At 44.1% G+C, this 17,289-nt stretch overlaps 1 protein-coding gene across 3 annotated transcripts in view; it reads left to right on the top strand.

Moving 5' to 3' along the window:
• LOC147684697 (uncharacterized) overlaps positions 1-17,289 on the top strand; it is a 292,946-nt gene that overhangs the window by 98,748 nt on the left and 176,909 nt on the right. For all 3 annotated transcript variants that reach the window (XR_015300652.1, XR_015300653.1, XM_086940535.1), the window contains 2 exons: positions 11,756-11,906; positions 17,096-17,276. Coding sequence is in view for 1 of the 3 variants with exons in the window: in XM_086940535.1 (XP_086796661.1) it covers positions 11,756-11,906; positions 17,096-17,276 (332 nt within the window). In the remaining 2 variants the exon portion in view is untranslated. The remainder of the gene's footprint in view (positions 1-11,755; positions 11,907-17,095; positions 17,277-17,289) is intronic.

The raw sequence follows: 17,289 nt of genomic DNA, 5'->3' as shown, positions 1-17,289 counted from the left end.
CAAGAAGAGGCCTTCTCTGATATTACGAAATGAACATTAGTGGAGCACTCCTTATCTGAATGCTTTATTTATAAATAATAATCCTTTTAAACCTTGCATGCTACATTGGAAGACATGGTGTCTACTATGCCTAGAAAAACAGCAAAATCATACATTTAGGTACATATACTCGATCCAATGTGCACTTTTGCAAAAACAAATGCTTATAATCTTTTACTTTTTTCACAAAATCAATTGTATTCAAATGAGGTGGTTTCACCTAGCTTTATGAAACATATACAAATACCAACAAGTTATAACTTCAGCATATACATTAATACATCTGTTTGTTCATTTCACATCGTAGAATGTATGCATTAAGCTTTGTTTTGTATACAGAAATGCTCTTCTTCCATGGCCAGTGCATTTCGGGACATGTGTCCCTTTAATCAGGGACCAAATGAAATGTCAGAAGCACCGCTGTTACCTTGCAATGCAATAGGTCTCGCATTTATGTGAGTTTAGGCTATTGGCATTGTAAATGACAATGTGTTTTATTTGTTTGTAAAACGAAAAAAATGTTTGAACTGCGTCTAGTGATGGCGGAGTGGCCCTAAGGATGGCGGAGTGGCCCTAAGGATGGCGGAGTGGCCCTAAGGGGCCCACGGAACATTTCATTAAAGAACACACACGCAACCTGGATCTGCCTCGTACTCCCTTCTGCAGTGTGCAGCTCTAGCACACGGATGGGTTGGGCCACTGTCCTGCAATCAAGGACCGGAGGAGCCACCAGTAAAGCAGCCCCCAGAAGAGGACTGGCAGCTGCACAGTTGCTTACCCTACAGAGGGTTCCAAATGAGCTTGAGGACTCCGCCCAGAAGTGCAGCATTTCCTTTGAGACATTCTAGTCGGCTGTCACCTTCTACTCACCTGAAACAACCCACCTATGTCCCAGCACATACATCTTCAACAAGGAGCAGAACTGGCAACTGTGCAGTTCTATTCAATAGTGTATATTTCCACATGCTAAATGAGGACATATTTTCTTTCAGCGTTGCTAACGCTGGCAATATGTGTACAATAAATATATAAAAAACTGCAAATAGAGTACTTGCAACCGGACACTTTGAAAGTTAAGAAAATGTTGGATATTGAGTGCATTTGTGCTCATACCTTTCTTTGGTGAGGTCACCGGTGGGCGGTTCTGTGAGTGTCTCGCTCTCTCTCCCCGCACTGTCACCCGAGCGTTTTTTTGCAGATTTATATAGACCAAACTTGACCCGAAGGCATTGGAGCGCTTTACATGATTAGCATTTTAGTAAAGCAGGCACTGTTGTGTATTGCTACACTTTTATGCTGTGACACCTACATGGTAATGCCCCCATGTCATTATTTAACACAGTGTGTTTTTTAAAGGCCTCTTGCGTTGGTGTCGAGCTACATAAAAAACAAGCATTTGCAATGCAATAGGTCTCGCATTTTCGCAAGTTTGAACTATCAACATTGAAAATAGCAATGCCTTTTATTTTTGTTTTTGTTTTTAAAACCTAAATAAAAGGCAGTCATTTACAATGCCAATAGCTTAGTCGTGTAAATGCGAGACCTATTGCATTGCAAATGCTTGTTTTAGTGTAGTGAAGGGTATATTTTATTCTGAATCGTAACCGAAAAGGAATTTCCTCAGCGTACAGAGGTTGCCCCTCAAAGACCTGCATTTCTCCTTTTTATAACATTACAATGTGCAATGGCAACCAAGCCGGCCAAGGATAATTTGAATTTCATTAAATGTCAAAACCAATATTTATTTTGAGGCCCAGATTACAGTTTTTTCCTTTTTCCATATAGGTTTAAAAAAAAAGTCATTTGATAGAAAGGTGATGGTAGGAGAAAAAAGCATATTAAAAAATAGGTACACCGTCTTTGCCTCCCATGCATGCGCCTCCCGCTCCTCCCTGACTTCCTTTAGGAACAAACTATAAATGGAGGACTTGCACAGCGGTAATTCAACAATTATAATCCACAATAAACTTTTGTAGCGTGCGAGCAGGGTTGGACGCTGTCTGTGCCCCCAGCGAGACTCAAAACTAATACACAGCTCCTCCCTATGGAAGGAGACACCCTGTTGCACAGCTTTGTAGTTCAGACGTATCAGTCTTTCTGATTAATCATCAAAATTAATTCTTCCTCATATTGGGGTTCCAAAAAGTATTTAATTTTTCATCAAGGTTTCCATAAAGTATAAGTTTCTGGTTGTGTGTCCAACATTAACATAATCCAATATCATTCCTTCCCCAATGCATTTCGGGCTAATAAGAAAGCCCTTCCTCAGGGGACAACTCTACAAAAAAAGGAACAAATCAACATATCACTGTGTGTGTCGAAGGAAATTACTGTACACACATTATTTGACATCACTACGTTTGTAACCGTCATATCAAGTCAATCAGAAAGTGCCCAGAAGTTTATGTGGAAGCTAAAGACCCATGTGTGTGTCATTAATTTAACAGCCTAATCCTCGGTCGCCCGGAAAGCTGGTGTGCTTGTGAAGATCAATCGAGCAGATAAACAAAATGCGTGTTGAAACAACCTCATACCACGGTCACCGAGCGGTGTGTTAGAAAAGATCCAAACATTTTGAGATGCATTAACGTGAGCGGCATACTCACGGACTATTTCAATGAGCTGTGACGCTGTCTCTGCAACAGAACAGCGCGTGTTAACATTAAAGCATTCAGCATTAAAGCATTCAGCTCATTCGTGCAACGTAGCGTGGTCTCGTGCAACGAGTACTTACTTGGTGATACGATTAGAAGCGTGCCTAGCCGTCAATGTGTCGGGAACCCCAGCGGTGTTCTCCCCAGGTGCTGTTTTTACCGGCTCGTGAATGCATGCAGAAAGTAAAAACGGGCTACGAAAACAAGCTCAAACAAAAAACGCGGCGGCCATATTGAGTGAGGCATTAAGAGTGTAAATAAGGGATATGTGTGTAAAGAGCATGGTCACTTCAAATAGGATTCAGGTACACTCAGAAGAAATGTAATACATATAAAACTAAACATTGCAGGTTACAAATAACACAAAAACTCCATTCGATCATTCAGACCGTGTGGCTGCATCGATGCCATATAGCGAATCCAAAAGTTCTCTCTTTTAAGCAATGTCTGTCTGTTGTAATAAGTGGGGGTAATTTGTTCAAGTATGACAAATTTCAGTTGAGCTACAGAGTGTTTTTGTTCAACGAAATGTGCAGCAACAGTGGATTTCAAGTTTCCTGTTCTTATATTGCTTTTATGCTCAAGTAGACGGGTCCTGCTCTTCCTCTCCGTGTGTCCGATGTAACACTTGCCGCATGGGCACTAGAGCATGTAAATTAAATTGGCTGAATTACAGGTGGCATTCACTCTTAATTTCACAGGGTGACCCTTCATTGGGTGACTGATGGTGTTCCCTGGGATGCAATTGTTGCAATTGCTGCAATTGTAACAAGGACGTAGGCCTCTGAATGTGGTAGATTCACCTTCTTTGATGGGTTTCTTCAGGATTTCCTTCAAATTGCGACCCCTGGTGTATGCAAACATAGGTGGTTGATCAAAAATACCTCTGAAGTCCGGTTCAAAATTCAATAATGCCCAGTGTTTGCGAATGATGTTCTTGTAGCAATTACTCAGAATGCTGTATTTGGAGACCACCACCATCCTGGTGTTCACTGGTTTGACAGTAGGTTGTAGCAAGTCTTCTCGTTTCATGTCTCCGACTCGGCTGACTGCTGTCTAAGGTTTGTTGTGGATACCCTCGATTTTTGAATCTATCCACCATGTTAGTGACTTCCTGTTGACAAGTGTTTTCCGAGGATACTATTCTTTTCACTCGCATCAGTTGGGATAAAGGTAAATGGCGTTTCAGCCCGGGTCTGTGAAAACTCTGGTGGTGCAAGAGTGAGTTCCTGTCTGTGGGCTTCCGAAAGATCGTGGTATTCCAGTTTCTATTGTCTCATTGTATCTCCACATCCAAAAAGTGTATGCATGCTCTGTCCATGTTCCAAGTGAATTGTATTCGCTGGTTAATGCCATTCCATGTATTTAGAAATTCTGTTAACTCCAACTCTGTTCCTTTCCAAAGAATGAAAATATCGTCGATAAATCTCAAGAAGATTTTCCCATGTCTTAACCAAGTGTTGTGGTTGAGAATGTGCGTTTCTTCAAACGCTTTCATCACAATGTTCGCGTAGGACGGCGCGGCACAATTTCCCATGGCTGTCCCATTTAATTGGTGAAACCATTGGTTGAACACCGTAAAGTAACTGTGGAAGAGTGTAAAAATCATTAATTCCATGATCAGTGTTTTCATGTCTGGATCCAGATCGGAATTTGCCAATTCTTGTTCAATGGCCGTTATGCCCATGTCGTGCGGTATTGATGTGTAGAGTGAACATACGTCCACTGTACACATTAGCAAATCTTCATCCTGGGATGCTTTGATCACTTCTTCCAATTTCACAAGGAAATCTGTTGTATCCCTTATGTGTGACCTGGTGTTCAATACAAACGGTTGGAGGTATCTATCCAAAAATTTGCCGATATGTTCATGTATGGATCCCTTGGTGGACACTATCGGTCTGAATGGTGGTCTAGTTGGATGCTTGTGCATCTTAGGCAACATATACAAAGTCGGTGGTTTTGGATTCTCTGGTGTTAGGTAACGTCGTGTCCGATCATTGATGGTTCCTTTATCAAATGCTTTGTTGATGATATCAAGTAATGTCATCAGGAACTCATTGGTGGGATCAGCCCTCAAGGGAGCGTAAGTGTTATTATCACTTGTGTGAGCCAATACTTCATCTTGATAGAATTTGGCGTCCATGATGACTAACGCGCCACCTTTATCAGCTGTCTGACATACTATGTCGGGATTGTTAGCAATCTTTCGTAGTGTTTCTTTCAGCGATCGTCAAATTTTCACGTTTAGCTTTGGTTTGAAAAGGCAGTTTCAATAGATCATTTTTCACCATGCTTTCAAATACATCAATGATTTTGTGACTCACTGGAGCCATGAATGTACTGCGTGGTCGAAGCCCTCTTAGCATGTCATCATCAGTGTCTGATACGGTAACTATGTTGTAATGACGGAGTCTGATGTTTCTGACCAATTTGAACGTGCTCACCTCAAGCTCTAACGTGTTGGTTTTGGTTGTTGGTACAAAAGTTTGTCCTGTGATAGTTCTGTGGAAGAAATGTTTATCACCAAATTGTTATTGGTATTCATCTCCGACGGTAAGGTTTCTTGACTTTTGGCTGTTCTTTTGCCACCTCTGCGGGTTTTTACCCTCCTGGGTCTGTGGTTAGATTTTGACCCTCCTCTAAAAAATGCACCGTGGATGTGGAAGTGCCTGGTTGTTGTTCAGTAGGTGTCACCTCAGTTATAGCCCTCGTTGTCTTGGTTGTTCTATTGTCCCCATCTGAGGAGGATGTCTCATTCTCCGAGTAGGGATTATACGCTCGGTTGGGGCGTCGGCGGGCGTACACTTCTGCCCAAGTGTCAAAACCAATATTTATTTTGAGGCCCAGATTACAGTTTTTTCCTTTTTCCATATAGGTTTAAAAAAAAAAAAGTCATTTGATAGAAAGGTGATGGTAGGAGAAAAAAGCATATTAAAAAATAGGTACACCGTCTTTGCCTCCCATGCATGCGCCTCCCGCTCCTCCCTGACTTCCTTTAGGAACAGCCATGCTTCTAAGTAAGAAAGCAGGATCAGTGTTTGGTGGCATGAACTCTTCGGTAAGTATACAGGAATGAGAGTTTCCCTCTGCGTTCTGGGACAGAAAACTGAGGTTGGCATGGTGCCGCCTGTCTGTGGATGAAGATGTCTGTACAGTACCACACAGAAGCAGAACATGGCTACTCCTTGCCGGGAAGCACAGAGTCTCAATTGAATGCCAGAGCGCTGCGAGGAAGAACTGATGCCTGCCTTGCGCCCCCGGGTGCGTTTTAAATAGTCATTTTCTCTCTAGATTTCCCTTTTCTTTTTGAAACTCAAGACCAGCAACATTGTCGTGGTGTCACCAGGGCTTTAAGTGGAAGTTTTTTCAATATTATATACAAGCCATAGTTGCTGCTTATTTATCTTATGCAACCAACAACCATTGACAAAGATAATAGTCCTAACTTGTTGTAGGTAGGATGTTACTTGTATCATATCTGGCTGTAATGAAATCAAAATACAATTGGGCGGCACGCTACCTAAGCACAGATTCTTAGCCCTTAATTACACTGGCCACGCCCCTTTGAGTGTCCCCTACTTTTTTCATCCCAATTAAAGCACTGCTGATGCCCACATGTGCAAGAAAGAAATACCATCACTCACAGCGATGGGAGCCAATCACTGAAGTGACCCGATCCATTACCCCAATTCCGATGGATGTGGTGGGTGACGGCAAAATATGAATTACGCCTGAACAGACCAAAAAGCATGTGTGCGGTGTATATATGTATGTATATATATATATATATATATATATATATATATATATATTTATATATACGGGCTTAATGTAATGTGGGTTTTTTTGGGAGGGGGGGGGGGGGGGGGAACTCATGTGGAAGGCGAGACAGCTAAAGGCGTTTCTGTACCAGAGCTAAGCGCCTCTGAATTTTCGACAGACTAATTCAGATGAGAACAGACCAAGAGTGAAAATCAAAGCACATGCAAACCCGTGTCATGTCCGGGTTCTTGAAGGGGAGGGAGGGAAAGTGAAAGTGCGCGATGCGCGAGCTGTGCTGCCTGTTTCCCATTCCCAGCTGAAGATCGACAGGAGGTGGCACGCGCAGACAGAAGTGCATGCGCACGGAGTGCACATCTCCTGTCCGCGTGTGCCAACTCGTGTCTCCTTCGCGCACCGAAGCCACAGCAATAGAGTCTTTGCTAGCGAAGCAGCTTCGCTGCATTCGTAGCGAGACCTAAAAAGGGCGAGTATGCAATGGGTCGTGTTTTTGTCTGCTGCGTACAGGAAATTAGCATTGTCTGCTCTGGGAGAAGTTTTGCGCTTTGTTTACGAAATACTTGAATTTTTTGTCACACCTGGATAAATAATGTTCCTGCTCAAAGGCAGATAAATTGGTTGAGGACACTAAGGAGCCACCAGTGACACCAAGAGTGTCCAGGAAGACGGATGGCCCCCACCCCTGCCTGATACCTGGCCCAACCGCTTATCTGCAACTTAATGTGGCTCTAAATGTTAGCAGCGGTTCATTTGCCCTCCTTCTGTGTGGAGACTTTCCCTGATAAATTGCTTTTTGGTAATTTGCGCTGCTAACTAATGTCCAGAGTGCATTACCCCCCAGACTCTTTCAAGCTTTGTCCCGGGACGAAGCAGTTTAAATCACACAGTCATCCCTGCGACTTCCTTGAGAAATGCTGTAAGAAAGTATTAAACAAGACTGAAACTCGGCAGATATATCTGACCATGCTGGCTTGCCGCTAGGCCCCGCCTGCCTGTTTGTTTCCCATAATCATTTCCCGGGAGGACTGAAGCCTTTGGTGGTCGATTGTTGGGGGGAGGGATGGTGTTATCGGGAGTGCTGCTGTTGCCTCACACACTTTCTCAAGCTTCCCTAGGTAATTATAGAAGGCATTTTTTCCCATAGATGCTTTTGGTTTCCAGTCCGGCACTGCCTTAAGCACCCCCGGGAGACGGTTCGCAGAAAGAATACCCCCAAGAGCTTAGTGAATTTCCCTCAATGCAGCGCAAGTGATCGCAGCGGTAGGGAAAGTGTCTGGTGAGTTCTTTGCAAGAGGAGGCACTCTAGTTTCCTGTCACAGTGGTTAATTTGTTAAAAAAGTAAGTGCCTGGGCTCTCCCCTCAGGAGGCAGCTTGCAGCAGTACATTTCTCCGGTAAAGCTGTCTAAAACAGAGCCAACTACTAACCAGGAAGTGGGGGCAGGATGTGGCCTTATGACCAACGACCCCGCCGCCGCCAGAGCCAACCTGCACGAAGGGATGAGAGAGGTAGCCGAGTGGATGACGACCAGCCGCCTGAAACTGAACTCGGACAAGACGGAGGTCCTCATCCTGGGCTCCTCACCCTCCGCCTGGGACGACTCCTGGTGGCCTCCCGCCCTGGGCACCGCACCCAAACCGACAGACCATGCACGAAACCTGGGCTTCATCCTGGACTCCTCCCTCTCCATGACCAGGCAAGTCAACAGCGTCTCCTCGGCGTGCTTCAACATCCTACGCATGCTACGAAAGATCTTCTGGTGGATCCCCACAGAGACCAGGAAGACCGTCACCCAGGCCCTCGTCACCAGCCGACTGGACTACGGCAACGCCCTCTACGCCGGGACCACCGCCAAGCTCCAGAAGAGACTCCAGCGGATCCAAAACGCCTCAGCCAGACTCATCCTCGACATCCCACGATCCAGCCACATATCCGGACATCTGAGAGACCTTCACTGGCTCCCCATCAACAAGAGAATCACCTTCCGCCTCCTCACCCACGCACACAAAGCCCTACACGACCAAGGCCCGAGCTACCTCAACAGCCGAGTCAACTTCTACGCTCCCAAACGCCACCTCCGATCAGCCAACCACGCCCTCGCCGCCGTCCCCCGCATCCGAAGAGCGACTACAGGAGGAAGGTCCTTCTCCTACCTGGCCGCCAAGACCTGGAACTCCCTCCCGTCCGACCTACGCCTGACCCAAGACCACCTCTCCTTCAGGAAGAAGCTGAAGACCTGGCTGTTCGAGCAGTAGCGGCCCCCCCCCCCCCCCCAAGCGCCTTGAGACCCTACGGGTATGTAGCGCGCTTTACAAGTGTCACTGATTGATTGATTGATTGGCCAGAGCTTCCGACTTCAGAGCTGGAGAACCAGGTTAGACTTTTGGCATTGGCTCAACATCCTGTAATTCAGGGCAAATCAATTCATCTCTGTGCCTACCAAAAATGAGTGTGAAACTATAGCGCTTGTGTTGATGATTAAGGGCCAGTGCCGAAAACCACTGACACAAATTAAGCACGGTCTTTAAATGATCCAACATTCATTATGGTCAGTCGCCCATTTCTTTTAACATGATAAAAATTCGTTAACAGACACAGTGCTTTGGCAGCGGCAGCTGGAACAACTCCTTCACAGTCTAGCGCCTCCTTAGCCCCAATCCAAATGTTTTGCACACAGCAGCTGCGGTTACACTACTTTCACTGCTGCTGAGAAGCACTACGTCACTAATGGACCACGGCCGTCAAATCAATTAGCAGACCCGTTTTCTTGTTCTTCAGGGCTTTCATTACCGAGCCTGTGTTTATAAATTCGACAACTGCCCCTGCACTAGGTGAGAGGGGTGGCGTCCCCTGTCTGTAGAAGTCATTCGAGCGCAGGCTCCAGTTCCCTCCCTCACGTGGAAGGCCTCTAGGGCGACGCAGAGGTAACATACCCTTCTGAGCAAAAAGACGTCTGCCCTTTCCAAAAGTAAAACAACCCACAGAGAGGGCAAAAAAACACACCGAGGCTGTAAATCTCAAGACGTATGGCTCGAGCATGCCGGGGTAGAGGTGTTCATGTAACGCTGAATGTGTCTGTCGCCATTGCGTAAAGCGTTTGAAAGAGAAAAAAGCGTCGGCTATGATCTATTCGCACTAGTATTGTCAACGCAGAACTTCCATCCTTTATAAAATCACAATAAAGGATAATAATTGAAATAAAGGAGTTATATAGGAGACACTGATGCTTGCACAAACAGAACTTCCTTTCTTTATAAAACCAAGAAGGATTACTGTGCTGTGAAGGTCCGCTGAAGGTTTCACTCCTGAGCCTCTTGAGGGCCGCTTCCGCACGTTTGCTATTCCATGTGGGCAGTAATCTGAGCTCCTCTTGAGCCCAGTTGGAAGTCGGGCAGGCCTGCCCAGGACGTCGGCGGGGCCTTGCACCAAGCGGAAAGAGGCCGGCGTGAGCTCTGACGCAGGGCTCCCATGCTCGAGGGAGAGCCCCGTGGTGGCAGCTATCGGATGGAGGAGAGCGCCGGGTCCCAGGAGGGGGCCCGGGGCGCAGAAAAACAACTGTAAGTTACACTTCGGTGCGCGTTGACGGGCCGCGGAGCGGGGAGGAAAAGTGAAAGTAACAGCATGAGGCTTGCAAGGGAGACAGGAGATGAACAGCGCGTGACTGTATGTGGTGAACACGCACGTTCACATTTCCAGTCCAGCCGGCCTGCTGCCTGCGCATGCCCATCTCCTGTCTCCCTTGCAAGCCTTGAAAGCATAGTCGACGACAATAGGTCTCGCGGGCGACAGCGCTTCGCGCTGCTTCGCCAGGTGTGAGACATAAAAACGTTCTGAGTGATACGTACTGTTCCGATTACCGTTGCTTGTATCTCAACCACCTTGTGGAGGGATTCCAACTTCTTCCAGACGCTCTAACATTGGGCATGGTAGAAGAGAATTTTTGTATATAAAACAAAGCTTAATGCATAGATTCTGTGATGTGAAATGAACAAACGGATGTATTAATGTATATGTTGCAGTTATGACTTGTTGGTATTTGTATATCTTTCATAAAGTAGGTGAAAACACTTCATTTGGATACAATTGATTTTGTGAAAAAGGCAAAAGATTGTAAGCATTTGTTTTTGCAAAAGTTCAACCGGGGTTGTGGAGGTTCTGACTGGAGGATAGGCGTAGTTTCTTTGCAGGATCTTCGAACGCCGCAGACTGGCCAGTAGGGCTAGGGCCAAGTCAGTGGGCATAGACAGTCCCGGGTTCAGACAAGCCATCACGGTGCTGGGGAGCTATAGTTGTCGAGTTTCCGACCCATGTACTCTCTATGGCTGCCCGGTCTCATACAATATCTAAGAATGGACTTGTATCTTGTGGGGGCATATCTGCCATGCAGACATGACCACACCTGTGGTATAGTGCACCCTGCCTTAGGGTTGCAAAGCCTGCTACACTTACCTATACCTTAAAGGGTGCTAGTTGGCATGGCACACAGTGTGTCATGTCGACTTTGTTGTTTTGTCTGCACCAGGTCCTGCATGCTGCAGTGGCAATCTGCATGGCCTAGGTGAGGGGTCCTTGGGGAACCTGCTTCAGCCCCAATGCCCTAGGTACCGGGACTTACAGGGGGCCTGAAGGGCCAATTGTGGAAAAGTTTTAGGGAAAGAACACTGGTACGGAGAACCTGGATAGCAGGGACCCAGTACTCTATAATCAAAGTTGCATCAACAGGCAGGCAAAAAGTAGGAGGTGGGGGGGGGGGGGGGGGGGTACTGCAACAGAATCCCATTTTCTCACAAGTACTAGCTCAAATATAGCTTGGGTGCAGATTGAATCTTCCCTTTAATAATGATTGAAACGTCAAGTCAGGAGAATGGACACCCTCAGTTGGCTACTCTGGGCAGGGGAACTAATGGTCATATTATTGGCATTTTATGCAAAACAGTGAAAGAAAAACCATAACCTTTCTTTTCAAATTACAATCTTATTGACTGTAATGGGTATATCTGGCCTGGGTATGTTGTATGAAAGAAAATTGTGATGCTTGAATATGCACGTGTAAGCGCTTCAGAAAGGACTTGTGGTAGAATATTAAGTCCTATGGGTTAATAAAATGTTTATAATTAATTTCGAAATATTTGAGAATATATACCCACTGAGATGGAGAACTGTAGGGCAAAAACGTTTTTGTTTTCAATTCTTAGAACAAAAAATAGTAAACATGCCTTTACCTGCAACACCAAAGTAATCCTGTGTTTCTTTATTCTTCTTCAAATCTCCTATCAACTAGTGTCCTTATTGGACAACTGTTTCCATTTGCCATTGCAACGCACACAACAAGAGCATATTCTGGAAGAGTCAGCGCGATGCTGCCTTAGCTGGCATTCTTACCATATTCGACTTGGACCTCACAGAGATAGATGCGGATCTGCGACAAGGAGGTAAGCAAACTTTCTCAGTTCAAGTTATTTGGTGACGATCTAAGGCAGCTGCTATTGGTGTATTTGACGTCCTTTTTCACCTAGCAAGTTTTGGAAGGATGCTCCTTGAGACTTAATGTGCTATGTATTCTTGCTCTTATAGTGAAGATTATAGGGAATTGTAATGTTACGTTGTTGGGGGAAGAGCGGCTGCGTTGTTGACGCGCAATCTGCCTGAAATGCTGCAAGTCTCAAACAATTCCACCCTTCAAACCTAAATTGTTTTTTGTGAGGGTTTGGCAGCTTAGCTCAAGAAGCAATTCCCTCCTCACATATGTGCAGCAGCTAGCCAAGCATTATTAGAGTTAAGAAATAAAGAATGTAAAATGTCTAAACCAAGTTACTCGAAAAGATGAAAATGTAATAAGCAAAATGATCTAAAGATGAAGGTACTCTAAAGTAAGGTATGACAAACTTTGAAAAGGACACTATTAGAAAGGATTGGAAATGACTGGATTAAGAATTTTCCATGATGTTTACTAGGATCGAAGTACTCATTTGTGCTGACTTGCAAACAAAAGTTCTGGACTAGAAGTTTGTGGAAGGTCCAGCTGAAAGCTTTTACCTTTGAGCTCCAGCTTTCCTGGAAGATGGATATCTTCAAGTAGATAAACCCTGAAGGGTTGATGCGGTCTAGTGCTTTACAACCAGTTCACCTGCCTATCTGGCTAATCGGCTCACTACCCATCAGGCACTTGCAACAACACCCAATTCAGGGACACCATCAGAATGGAAATGAAGAAGTGCAAAAAAGAAAAAACAAGGCAACAAGCCTTCTACATTTATCCCACCAGGATATGAACAACATTCCTGTATCCATCAGGGTCGCTTCAAACCTGCTCCAATTTAGCAATGAGCAGAAGCGCTCTTCTGTAAGGAACGCTACATCATTACGAAGTAACAGTGCACATCACTCGCCAAGCCCAATTTCCCCTCCAATTTCTCATTAGCTATCTTTTCCCCTGATTGCGCTACTGCATTTTGGCTAGGTTCGCTCAATAAAGATACTACATCCATATATACATACATACACACACACCTTGTGAAAGTGATCCTATGCCAGCTTCAGACTTCTTTCAAATGGAGGATTTTAATTTAAAGTACTTCTAATGGTGCATCATATTTGTCACTTTTTGTTTTACTAGTGTCATATGTTCATTGTGACCCACCCTCGCCTGCTCAGGAAAATATTGTAGTAATGGAGGATATGTAGTCTTAGTACATAACCATGTAGAAGATAAAGGCCGCCCACTTTGCCCTAAAATCAGGGTACCTTGCAATTGGAGATGCACTGTATAAAGTACTGTATACATGGACCTTCAGATGCTGGGAGGTCGTTTTGCAAACTTTTGTGCAGAAAGAGGGTTGATAAGTCCATCAAAAACTAAATTTCCGACCATTAATCCACATAAGTCATTTAGTGGAACCATCAAACTAGAGTGAGCAGAACTCTAAAGAGTCCCAGAATTTGATTACTTAGTTATACCTTTCACCCATAACATGCTCTGGACTCCCCAGGTGAAGAATAGTATGAACTTAGGTCATCATGTGTCTGATACAGAGGATGTATTGGGCGTCTAAAACTAGACCGATCTTACCTGCTCTGAAAGGATCAAATATAATGCGAAGGCGGAAGCTGACAGGGGGGTGTTTTGCAGTGTTGTCCAGTCTGGGAAAAGTTGAGATCAACTTTCTGGGATCTTTGATCGGGCTCCCAAAGAGTAGCCTTTGTTGCCCTTACGCTGGGATCTGGGTGTGAAACAGATTATCCATAAATCACAGCTCATACCGGTTTCATTTTGGAGAAGACTTGAGTCATTGCCTTCCCTAGTGGAGTACTATAATGTTTTTAAAGAAATAATCAAACTAGACAAAAACCATTGGATCCCCTGATTTGATCGATTAGAGAGCTACTCTCTCAAATCGGCCTTGAGGAATACTGGAAGGATCCCGATTGCCCCCTGGTTCTTTCTAAGGCTACACTTTAAGAAGCTTTTTGAGTTCATATATGGGCAACTGAGATGAGTAATGGGCAAGGAGCTTTAACCGCAGCTTTTTTTTGGATGTAATATCACACAGTATGTGCAAATCCTTGTTGTTTAAAATAAATAAATAAAATTTCGGCTAGGCAATTGTAAATCCTGTTTAGACACAGTACACTTCCTTTGCAGTCCTTCTGTGCAACATGGAAATCTAAAGCAGATAAGAGCATGGCTTGGCCAACATGTCAGTATCCAGATGAGAACATGAATGTATTTTTTTGGTCTTTTGCCCAGCGTACGCAAAACCCAGGATGCCTGGATTTTCCCTATCTGTAAGCAACTGTGAGCTAGGCAATGTGTGGTGGCGTTAGGGCTCTTGCGAGCAGACACAATTGAACCCATTGTCTGCACAGTTGTGAAATATCTCCAATGGAGCAGGAGTATTGGGGCAAAGCTGCTTAACCCTTTAAGTGCTGCTGTCGGCCAACGGTCGTCGCGAGCACTACCTTGCCAGTGCTGCGCATGACCGTTGGCCGACGGGCCAGCACCCGTTATTCGAACGTTCAGCACTGGGCGCTGAACGTTCGACGCTCCTATGAGGTTAAGGGATCTGAGATAGATTTTGGAGAGGTGTTCTAGAGTATACCTAGATCAAAGTAAAGATTGAGTGGGGGAGGATCTTTTTTTTTCTGCTGTTCCTAGTAATTGCCCCCTTCTGAGACTAGGAGGTCTGGAGCTGTTCTAATGTTCACTCTTCCTATGTAAACATGTATTATATGTATAATGAATTGGATGATATAAAGTAATGGTTTTAGCTTGGAATAGGAAAGATATGGGTTTAATCTGCTTGTTACATATTGTTGATTCATGTATTTTAAAATGGTCGCATATTTGATGTTTTATCCGTATTGGTTATTGATTACAAATTGTTGATATGCTGTACTTTTAAAGTTCAATTACCGAATAAAAAGTTGATGATGGTAACCTTCTAAAGACTGTATAACAACTAAATGTAATGGGGAACACACTAATATCCAGATTTGCATGTGGTAAAGACGTGGAGCAAATAGGTAGGTTCCTGGATTCCTGAACTAAAGCCCAAAGCTCGATAAATGACATAATTGTATCAATGGCTAATGATAGCACTGTCAGGGGAAGAAAATAAGAAACCGAGCTGGATATCTATTTTTTGCTTAAATTGTTTAAATTTTGATTGATATTCTGCTCATGGAACAGCCGTCCAGTCTGTAGATTTTTGCAAAACAAGCATTGTAATGTTACAACTCTTGTGCCAAATTTCTAACCGGTGAATAGTGTTAGATAAACTGTTCTACAATATTACATATAGGGATTGTAGGTTTTCATATTGTCTGGTAATAAATTGTAATGTCCATCCATTATTTACTCGTAAAAGGGGCATTCCAATGTTGGAACATGGCTGTTGTAAGAAAATGTTCTTATGAACAAATAATATTTTTCATAACTGCATGGGTAGCTATTCCAAAGTGCCTCCTGTCTTCTATCTCTTCAGCTCCTGAGGGCTCTCCTCTGTGGAAATATGTACAGACAGACTTGTTCCTAATGTGCCTTCCGCTACCTGCCCAGGGGGAGGCCACAGCATGTGCAAGTATGCAAGGCTTCTGTGGCCAAATGTCCTAATGCAGTAACTCCTTCTTGTTAAGAGCGAGTCCTGCTCAAGCACCTGGCTTCCACATCCAGGCAAAGCTATGGAGATACTTCAGGTGCTCAAGACAGCGGATGGAAGTCTGCATAATGCTAGTCTACGATCTGCAGAAGGTCTCGGGTAGAACACCCTGATTAACAGTTCATGTGTGTACTGTTGTGGCTATATTACTATTAATTGAGTCTTTTGCATCATGTACTCCGTTCTTTTTTCCTCTTTGAAAGAGATTGCTGCCACCTTATTCGACAGGTTTTCACCTTTTTCCCAGTCTTTGGTCAGTTTGAAGGCATTTGATGTTGCATTGTACATTGACTATTTTACTTAATGTGAGGGGCTTGGAGTCAGTGCCGAACTGTCTCATGAGCTTAACCATTGTAAAATGTTGGCCTGTTGTAAGCGGTTATCAGACTACCCTGTTGTGTCTTCACAGGGTTATTGCTTATGTTAAGCCTGAATGCCTCCCAATACATGATCTGTGACCTTTGGTATAATATCCTTTATTATGTTATGCCGTTGTTTGGTTTCTATAATTAGCCTGTATTTCTTTGTGTAGGTTTCCTTTATGCACTGCGTAGGTATAGTATTGTTAACGTACATGCATGTCCCGTATCTCACTTAACATTATGGCAGATACCTAGTATTACTTGTAAGGACTTAGATTCATAGGGAATGTATATGAACAAATGCAACGCTTAGTTTTTTTCAATTTGTAAACTTTCCTCGCTGTTGCTAGTAGTTCGCGATCTGATCTTTGCTACCTTTTTGTGACATATTTTCTGCATTGGGTTGTGTATAATACTAACCAGTAGTATACAAATGTGCATGTCCACTATGTAAGGTTGAGGGGTGGTGGGGAGGGATGAGTAGAACAAGGGTAGTCTTGACCAACATTTCGAGGCTGTGACAGAGGCTGCTTACTTGGCCCAGTATGTGCTCTTCCTCTGGTATGATTTAAGGGAGAGTGTCATGGGACCCCTGTATGTTTTTTTTTCTCCCTGCATAAATGTTATGTATCTTATTCTGAAGGCCAGTGGAATCATACTGGGTGTGACCAAGAATCACTCATCAGTTCTATCTGTCGGAAATGATGTGCATTTGCCAATGGCCTTGTTACTTCTACGACTCCATGTCCCTTTTATCCAACTGCATATGTTGCATTGGTGACTTTACTTGACTTCTCAATATTTCAACAGAAATTAAACTGCTGCAGAATTAATGCAAGCATGATGCCTGAAGAGGCTCGCATGCTACTGTCTGTCTGTTTAGATCCAGAAAATAACTAAAGCTTCTCTTTTCAGGATTTGTCTGGGGATTTAGCTAGAGGGCGTAAGATCTGTGCCATAAGGCTTTTTTACAGGCAGCATGTGAGTCGTTGCTACTTTATGTAGGACCTATAGATGCCAGTGATTGAATCATCACAGATTACATTGCAAGAATACATAGTTGGACGTTGAAGAGGCAATTTTGTTAATTATGTTTTTTAGGATTTCTTCTACTGACATTTGTGCACGAGCTCACTATAGAATACAACAAGTATCTTATGGGAACAAGAATGGCACGAGATCAGTTCTTCCCTTGCACGTGTGGGTGTCATCGCGGTCATATGAGAAGTTCTGTTCCATGCCCTCCATGCACCCTGTATCACACCGACATCATAATATACAGGTAACTGCCTATC

Source organism: Lissotriton vulgaris, chromosome 10 (genome assembly GCF_964263255.1).
Source record: "Lissotriton vulgaris chromosome 10, aLisVul1.2, whole genome shotgun sequence".
NCBI classification, from domain to species: Eukaryota; Metazoa; Chordata; class Amphibia; order Caudata; family Salamandridae; genus Lissotriton; species Lissotriton vulgaris.
This window is presented reverse-complemented; position numbering and strand designations above follow the sequence as displayed.